This window comes from Sceloporus undulatus, chromosome 1 (genome assembly GCF_019175285.1).
Source record: "Sceloporus undulatus isolate JIND9_A2432 ecotype Alabama chromosome 1, SceUnd_v1.1, whole genome shotgun sequence".
In the NCBI taxonomy this organism is placed as follows: domain Eukaryota; kingdom Metazoa; phylum Chordata; class Lepidosauria; order Squamata; family Phrynosomatidae; genus Sceloporus; species Sceloporus undulatus.
In genome coordinates, this window is record NC_056522.1 from 101922257 (window position 1) to 101931808 (window position 9552).

Sequence of the window (9552 nt, forward strand, 5' to 3'; positions counted from 1 at the left end):
GGGTTATTAGTTCTTCCATTTTGAGTGCAATTTTATTTTTAGACATTCAGGATGTCACCTAGTGTCTAGGCTCAACAGATTGCTCAGAAATACACCCTTTTATCCACGCTTAATATTATCTTTATTCCTACATATGTTAGGATTTCCACTTCCCTCTGTTCAAATATGAGCTTTAATATTAAATTACTTTTCTGGCAACAATGCAGGTACTGATCAACACAAAATCACGTTTAGCTCTTTGAATTCATACTCTTCTCTTTCCTATTTTTGTACAGAAAAATAGGAATCCACACATAATTTACTTTCTCAGTTCCATTAAATTTACTGGCAAATTTATACCAATTAATTATATCCAATTGTGGATGTCTAACAATGGAATAGACTCTGTAGTGGAACAGATTGCCCTACCCCTGTGGCTTCATAAAACTTCACTAAATGTCCCAATGGTTGGTAGATCCTCCAGAGTGAGCAAGAGTTAGGGAACACAGGAAAAGGTTATGTTATGTAGTCCAGTGAGGACAGGTGGGACTCAAAATGTTTTTAATTCAACTCTATTTGATAACTGTATTCATAACTTTAATTTTACTTCAAATTCTATTGAAGCCAAAGGGAATTTACAGTACCTAACTTGTACTTACATTGTGATGACCGTATATACAACTTAATATTGCATCATTCACTCTTAGGCTTTCCTTGCTATTGTGTTTTAAGTCTTGACAATAATTCAAAGAAAGGCATCAGTCAAAATCTATAGTAGATTTTAGTGTCAACAACATTTTGATAATTTGCAAATTCATTGCCTTGTAATTTGGGGATTCCAAATCAACAAAAGTCTCTGATGACCTAGCAAATTATAGAGGAACATATCTTATGAAATTTGAACTACCAGTTGGACTTTTTAAAAAAAATCTTCAGTGATATAAAAGAATTGTTCAATCACCATTAAAAAGTACACTGATAATTTTGAGAAAAGGTGATCTCTGGAGTAAAGGGAATAAAATTTTAAACTGTTGTATAAACACAAATCTAGAAAGCTATGGAGTTTTTGCCCTGTTTCTTTGGTAGCTAATGAAATACATTTTTAAAAAACACATACTCTCTTGCAATAATTTAATAAATTCTGCTGTCATCACATGAAGAATCAGGATGGTTGCCTTGGTGACAGAGATTATCTGTGTGACTGCTGGATTCTGTCAGTTTCCTAAAGATGAATTCATAATATTTTGGATTTATTAACAATATGCCTCTCTGATGAAGATAAATTGCATCCTTTCAACTGGCCATGTAAGTCTTCTATGAAAATACAACTTCTTTGGCAACTCAGCAAAAAGATCTTATATGATTATCTGAAAATTAAATCTATTTGTCATAAATTGCTAAGGCAATGCTATTTTTAAAAAAAAAAAGAAAGAAAAGAATGACAAACAAACAAATCTGAAATGTCAAGGAATGTGAATCTTTTCACTGCCTTTTAAATGATACAAGTTCTTTGCAACATATTGTTTGAATCATAAAACTCAAATAGCATCTATACCTTAATGGAATGGGGGACTTAAATCTCTGATTTTATACCCCAGTGATCTTGAAGATTTTGGAACTGGAACAAAATTATTACGTCCCCAAAAGTGTCTGTTTACCTTTCCTCCTAGAACTCAGTAGGACTGAAGTCTATTACTGTCTGTATTGTCATGGATATGAAATCAACTGGAAAATAAAATGTGGCTACAGCTGCCCCTAAAGATGAAGAACAAAAAGCAATTCACTGTAAAATCCTGATCTCAATGAGGTTGATATGTTTTTCATAGCCACCACTGAATTGTTAGTCACGCTGGGATGTGTGAAAAAGAGAAGGAAAAAAAAAACATTGAGAACTGGATATTTTGCAGGAAGAGAGGGTTTTCTAATTAGTAATGCACCTGGTCTTTTAGTTCTGCTGTATTAATATTAATAGTGTGCTGTTGGACTGAGTTGAAATTAATGCAAATTCAAGTCAGATTGTAAAATGTACAGACTTTCCATTGATTTTAGTTGTACTGGATCAGTTTGTTTTGACAAGATGAATATAGATGGACTTGTGATAGGCTTCATCGGGGGATGTGGTCTTTTTTTTTACTAATTTAGGAACTTTAATAAGCTTCTAAGACTATCTCTATAATAAGTCTTGTTAAATGCCATCAGCATTTGAAAGGAATTTTTTGCTTTTGAATTTGTTTTTTGGAACAATGAAATATGTGTATGTAATATATCTTTGAGTATTTGATGACCAGTTCAGCAGTTCTGTGGTTGTTTCTTTGTTAAATCATTGGAATAAACTTGCTATGCCCTATGAAGAGTAGTTCAGGAAGCTCGATATGTTTAACTTGGACAATAATTATCTTTAAATGTTTGTAGGGATGGGAAGTAGAAGATGGAGCAAGCTTGTTTTCTTCTGGTCCTGAAACATAAATATGAACCAATGGATTCAAATTAGAAGGAAAGAGATTCTACCTAAATATTATGTAGTACTACACAATGGAATAGATTGCATGAATGGTGGCTACTCCTTTGGAAATCTTTAAAATAGAGTTTAGGTGACCATCTCTCAGGAGTGCTTTACCTATGCATTCATGTTTGTGTTGGACCAGATGACCCATGTAGTCTCTTCTAACTCTATGATTATATGTGAGAGAATTTAAACTGTATAATAATGACGGACTAGCAGGAGTTTAGCTGCCTTGCAAGTTTAGCTGCTTTGCAAGTGGCGTGAAGTGGCCAGAGGTGTAGGACCATGGGAACTGGATGGCCCACTCTGACCGCTTTTTCCGCACCTTTTTCTGGTGGCCCAGGAATGGCTTCCAGCCAAACTGGGGGCATGTGTTATCTGCACGCCAAATCCCCAAAGCAGCTGGAAGCCACTCTATTTTGCCTGTGTGTTTCAGGTCTATAGGCTGGTTATTGGTCTTAATCTGCTTTGTTGCATTTCTGCTACTATAACTGTGCTTGAAAAAATGTGGGTACTTCCAATAAGATGAGGAAATAGAATAAAAATGAAATGTAATTACTGCATGATACAAGGAATTGCCCAAGGTATCATTAACTACAGAATTGTATTCAGACTTTTTTTCTGCTGATGTGGTTGACCTGGACCAGAACTCCACTGGAAACTTTGCTTGTGCTATTAAAAAGGGAGTTTGTTTTTTTTCCTTTCAACAGCCCACCAAGACCACTTCCTACACTGTTCCAGAGGTCCATCAGTGCTCTAGAGCAGACTTTCAGAGGCTTTAAGTGGAGTGGAAAAGGGGTAAATCAGCACAGCTTGCTCCCTTTCCCACTCAACCAGCAGACCAAATGTCTCCCACTGATAGAAGGCAGATGAGTCCTTGGCTGGACCCAAATTAACTGCACACACAATGTAGAATAAAAATGCCACTAAAAATTTCATTTTAAGCACAATTCTTCTGAAATGAAAGACTCAGTTTCAGTCTGAACATTTAAGGAATTTTGAGGGAAACCTAGACAGTATCTGCCAAAACTGTGAAATTACTCAGGATGGTTCAACTGGGTTTCACTCAAATTGACCTCTGATGTGAATTTGGAAGTTTCTTCTTAGATGAAAAATCTGAAGATTTTTTTAAAAAGTGCAATGAATATTGAATTCTGAAAACAAAAAGACTGTCAAATCAATGACCTATGGGCCATATTCTTTTCCAATCCCAATTTCAGATATTCTAGTATCAAGGTGTAGTAAATACTGGTGTGTTTGTAGCATACCTTTTCGCTCTTTGTCTTTTAATCATTGTTTGCTATTTTCTTTTTTCCCCAGAGATCCAGATAGACAAGATAGAAAAAGAAGAGAAAATTGAAAAGAAGCCACCACCCAAAGGTAATTTTAAATTAGATAAAGATTTTCCTTTGACAAAATTGTCCAGTCATGTCCAATTGTAAGGGGTGATGCTCATCTCTGTTACTAAGCTGAGGGAGCCAACATTGTCATGTGCCCAGCATGATTGCATGGAACACTGTTACCTTCCCACCAAAGTGGTACCTAATTATCTACTTGTAATTTTACATGCTTTCGAACTCCTGGGTTGGCAGAACCTGGAACCAATGACATCTCATCATGCAGCGCTTGGATCTCGACCTGCCAGGCTGCCAATCTTGCAATCATAGAGTCAGTGTCTTAACCGCTGAGCCACCACATCCCTCCCCAATGTTAAATTATGCATTACAAATTAATTACAAAAAAATCATGTGAGAATGCATGAAAACATATAGGCCTGAATTCCACTGATACCTTCAGTTAGAATAGGGTCATTGAATCAATTATTGGACGACAAGTGAACATATAAGTAATTGAATGGATAAATCTGTTTGTTTTACTTTCTACAACTTTCTGATTTTATTGAAATAGTTGAATCTTTTGCATTTTAAAGTGTAAATCAGCTCAAAATTTTATAAATATTTTCTACAGCATTTACTTGAAAGACTTAGGCCCTGAACAAATGGGCACCCAAGTACTAAGGTTGCCTGGGGCATCTCTTTTAGATGCCTGCAACCCTAGTATGTACAGAGTACATACAAAATGGTGGCACCCTGTTCACATAGGTGCTGCCATTTTGACATAATGGACGCCTAGCATCCACACACCATGGCGCCCAGGTAATGTCGCAAGTGCACCAATGACGCACTGCGGCGTCACTTGCATGCTGCAAAAAGAAGCCGCTTTTTGTGGCTTCTTTTTCTGTCACCAGGAAGCCTCGCCGTTTGGAGGCTGAGGCTTTCCGCCGGCAGAAATAGTGGTGGCGGCAGACTGCCCTTTTTGGGCGGTCTGTATCTCGCCATAGTTTTGTATTTTAGCTTACATTTTAATTATGTCATTGTTTATAAAATTTTGTGATCCAAATAGATTGCTTCCTGATACTTAGCTATCTAACTGTCCAGCTAACATTGCTATGGTCATCCATTTTCATTAAAAATATTTCCCAGCACCACATATTCAAATGATTAATGAATTATAACAGCAAACAGTATCTACCAAAACTGCAGAATCACACATTGAAGGCAATGACTTACATATGAACAAAACTGTTTGCATTCATACTTTCAGATACTGTATTCTGTTTGCAAGTCATTGCTGATAGGATCACAGCAAACTTTCTTTCAGTGTTTTCCCTTTGATAACATTGATTCTCTCCAATAACAAATTGTTTTAGGGTTTGTTTTTTGTTTTTGTTTTGTTTATTATTTGCTTCCTTCCAGAAATCAAGATAGAAAAATCTGAGAAGCAAGAGAAAATTGAAAAGAAGCCACCATCCAAAGGTGATTATTTCTAATTATTTTAGTTTGGTTCTGTTCTGTATATAAGTAGGAATGTGTAGAGCTGTGCAGAAACCTTTGCACACATACACAAATGTCTGAAATTGGATAGTACAACTTTACCCATCTGTCAAAAGATAATCTAGCAGTCAGAAGCAACTATCAAGATATGTAGCTATCTAGATACACATGGGGAAAATGCCAATTTCTTTTCACAGAACTCTAGTAGAGAAGATTGTATAATGAGTAGGCTTCATCATCAGGCACTGTTTAAACATAATCTATAGCTCATCTTACTTGGGAAAGATTGTACATGGAAGTTGCCATTATCACCCATAAATAATCCTAATAATTTCAGCTGCTCAAACAGATGGTATTCATAATCTTCTCACTAAAATACTGGCTCTTGATAATGTTACTGTCTTGGTTGTTGCTAACATTGTGTGTGGATGTTTTTTGTCAAGTCACCTGTCAACTTATGGTGACTCTATGAATTTTGTAGGGTTTTCAAAGTTAAGGAATGTTCAGAGGTGATTTTGCCAGTTCCCTCCTATGAAATATAGCCTACAGAACCTGTATTCATTGGTCTCCCATCCAAGTACTGTCCAGGGTTGACTCTGCTTAGCTTCTAAGATCACATGGAATCTGGTGCTTTTAGGGTATTTAGGCCCACTGCTAACATTACCTTTACTATTAGTAATAATGAAATAATACACTGACAGTACCATTTAAACCTGCAGTAGCTGCACTTTTTACTCTGCCATTCCCTTGCATTGCTACAGGCTGACCCATTTGCCAATGGCACCTGCTACTGTCTGCCACTTAGTGACTTGAGCCTCAACGAATTTTTGGCACTTGGTTTCAGAAGGTCAGAAAGCTGCAGCGATTGCAATTAATTTCCTTAACACTCATTTAAATGTGTTGGGGACAGTAGCATGCAGGAGGCAAACAACTGTTAATATACTCCCTAACAACAACAACAACAACAACACAACAAAGTGATTGCCTGAGGCGCATATGTTAAATTTTTAATTTTTAATCACTGCTATAGATAATGTGGAATGTTGGCATCCATTTAAAAAAAAAATCAAAGCTTGCATCCTAACCTAGGTTACCTGGGAGTTAGTGCCATGACATGCCCAACATTATACCTTAGGTAGTTTAGCTTTTCGACTATTTGTATTTATGATGCTAATTTACATGGGTTCACCCCAAGTAATAGAAAACAGAATACTAAAATAGGAAGTTAAAAAGAACAACAATGTGTTATTAACACTATAATTTAAGTATGCTGCCATCTTCATTTATACATTACCTACATTATACATTCATTTATTCATTACCTATATTAGCTACTTTAAAAAGAATTGATGTACTGTTGCATGTAAATGCAATGTGTATGCCTTCAGGTTGTCTGTTGATTTAAAACAACCTCATGGATTTCATAGAATTTTCTTAGGCAAGGAGTACTCAAAGGTGGTTTACCATTGCTTTCCTCTGAAATATAGCCTACAGCCTCTGGTACTCGATGGCAGTCTCTTCTCTAAGTACTATCCATTATGTAGCTTTCAATATCAGATGGAAGTTGGTGGCTTCTTGGTATTTAGGTTGCCCGTTTTCCAACAGAAACATGAAGATCTTTGGCTAAATGTGTCTGTGAAAATAATATTTCCAATTAACATTGTGCAATCAGTAATACTGCTCATTAAGGACAAAACTTCAAAATAGCTTGTTGTTTCTTCTACAGTTTTTTCTAGAAACGTTTTAGCAGTTATTAGCAGATTACCTACCAATGTCTTGTTGAGAAGCTCTATTAACAACTTAGTGTCAGCATAGCCATATGTAAAAACATCAAGACATACACACCAATGATTTGGTAGTGTCCTGTTCCATCTGGGACTCTGTTGTTGTCTGGGCCACAGCTCAGGCAAAATGACCTGCCATGTTTGACAGGAGGACCTGAGTACCATGGCCAGCTCTTTAATTACCAGCCCAGTACTTGGAGTTGATGTCAAGTTTACAGACAGTAATCCTACATGTACTATACTAGTATGTTGTTGCTGTGTACCTTCAAGTCATTTCCAACTTATGTAAACCCTAAGGTGAAAGTATCATGGAGCTTTCTTGGCAAGATTTGTTCAGAAGAGGTTTTCCATTGCCTTCCTCTGTGGCTGAGAGTATGTGACTTGCCCAAGGTCACCCAGGTGGTTTTTATGGCAAACTGGCAGCGATTTTTTTGTCAGGCCAGAAAAGCCTTTATCCACACACATTCTGCATTTGTCTGGTAATGAGCTTTTAAAATGTAGTGTTGGCTTCTCCTGGGGACCTTTCACACTATGCAATTATAGCACTCTGATTCCACTTTAACTGCCTTGGTTCCATCTTATGGCACCCTGGGTTGTGATGTTTGGTAAGGCACTGCAGCTCTCTGAATGAGAATTCTAAATATCCCCCAAACTACAAATCCCAGGATTCCATATGATGGAACCATGGCAGTTAAAGTGAATCAGAGAGCTATATTATGTAGTATGAAAGAGTCACTGCAGATCAAAGTTGGGTGGAATGAGGAGCCAGGGAATATCTCCTCAAGGTCAGTCTGTTAGCTAAAGATCTGCTCCTCAGAGGAAGGGAGCAATGGCATCACCAGGACGGCATATGGATGAGATGTAAGATCTAAGGCAGCAAGCTTCAGTTAAGAAGGATCAAGAGCTGGTTTTGGAACCTCCTTGATGTCATTGCTGCTGAAGGCTTTAGTTTCTGACAGCTTCTGGTCCTAACTCCTGGTCCTAGGCCATAACAAGGAGAAGAGGGCTAATGAGAATAACTAAGTATGGGTGCAGTGCTTCAAAGCATAAGCAGTAATTTTAGGAAAGTGAAGACTGATGAAAAGCCACTTGAAAAAATTTATCTAGAATGAAGCCAGTTAGGTCATAGGGGGGTGGCATCCCACAACTGGAGTGTCATAGCAGAGAAGGCCCTCATCCATGTTCTCACACAGTGTATTGCCCCCATCCCAGGTGGGACACAGAGGACCTTCCCTGAGCAGACCTCTGTCTTTGGGCAGGGTTACATGGAGAGAAGTGCTTCTTCAAGTATCAGAGTCTCAAGCAGTTTCAGGGCTTTAAATGTCACCAGTAGCACTTTGAATTCAGACTAGAAGCAATTCTTTTTAAACCAGTGTCAAGTGACTTCTATAAGATGTCTGTCAGCAATCTACTGCTGGGTACTGCAAATAGCTGCAATATCTGAGTCATCTTCAAGGGCCACATAAAACACATTCTACTGTTCCAGGGGATAGGGTGGGGTAGTACCAGTGCATGAACCCTCCCAATATTTCCTAGGGAGTTGACTTAATACACTAACTGCCAAAGTATTTATTTTACATGTGTATTTTACAATACCATTTCCAAGTCATATAATTCATTTTTAAAGGTGCCTATGTTTAGTCCAAGAGGTAACAATATGTAGCACGGAATCTCTTGAGTGCACTAAATCAGGTGGCTAACCAGATGGGATAAGTTTACACTGTATTGGCTTGATGAACTAATATCTTTTTCTACCACTAAAGATAGGAGGATTGAATGTGCTAATTAGTTTTCCAGATTTGCTCTGTGTGTCTTGGCAGCCCACTCACAGCAAAATATGCTAACCTCAAACTTTAGGACAAAGTGACCACCACTTCCTCATAAGGGCACGAAAGAGTTGTGGCTTACAGCTATATGCTTATCGGAGAATGGCAGGTGCTTGCAAAATATGCTGAATAAAATTTTGAATCTCTTTTTTGGTCACAATGAATATTTACAAGCCACGGAAATATGTTGGGGTATAGGCATAACTGTTAGATCATTAAGGCATTACTTGGTTTGATTGTCTCCATATATGTGTTGCTAGTCTTGGTATTTTAAACTAGATCATTACATTTGGATTTTATTGCACTTTTATAGATGTCTCAACTGTGTAAGCAACTTTGAGGACTTCATTTTAAAAAGCAAACTAGAGCACATGAAACAAGCTCACCAAGAAAGCACTCTAAAATGCCAGGTGCCATCTCAAATGCTAGCCCATTTATTATAGCATGAGCTTTCATTGGAATGGTCCATGGGGTCAAAAGCTTGCATGAAATGATTTTCTAAGTAACCAGGTGTATGGCTGAACCAAAATGACCTGACCCTGAAATTTTGCCACCCAGTTTGCAGAATGTAATGTGGGAAGGCACTTTACTGAGCATCAGCAAGGAAGGTATAAAAATATTCAAAG

The 9552-nt window shown here is 37.5% G+C and overlaps 1 protein-coding gene across 1 annotated transcript in view; it reads left to right on the forward strand.

Moving 5' to 3' along the window:
• The window catches only part of TRDN (triadin), a 62259-nt gene extending 57798 nt beyond the window's left edge, over positions 1 to 4461 (forward strand). Inside the window, exons 7-8 of the mRNA XM_042456999.1 lie at positions 3803 to 3862; positions 4451 to 4461. Coding sequence (XP_042312933.1) covers positions 3803 to 3862; positions 4451 to 4461 — 71 coding nt within the window. The remainder of the gene's footprint in view (positions 1 to 3802; positions 3863 to 4450) is intronic.
• Positions 4462 to 9552: the final 5091 nt, after the last annotated feature.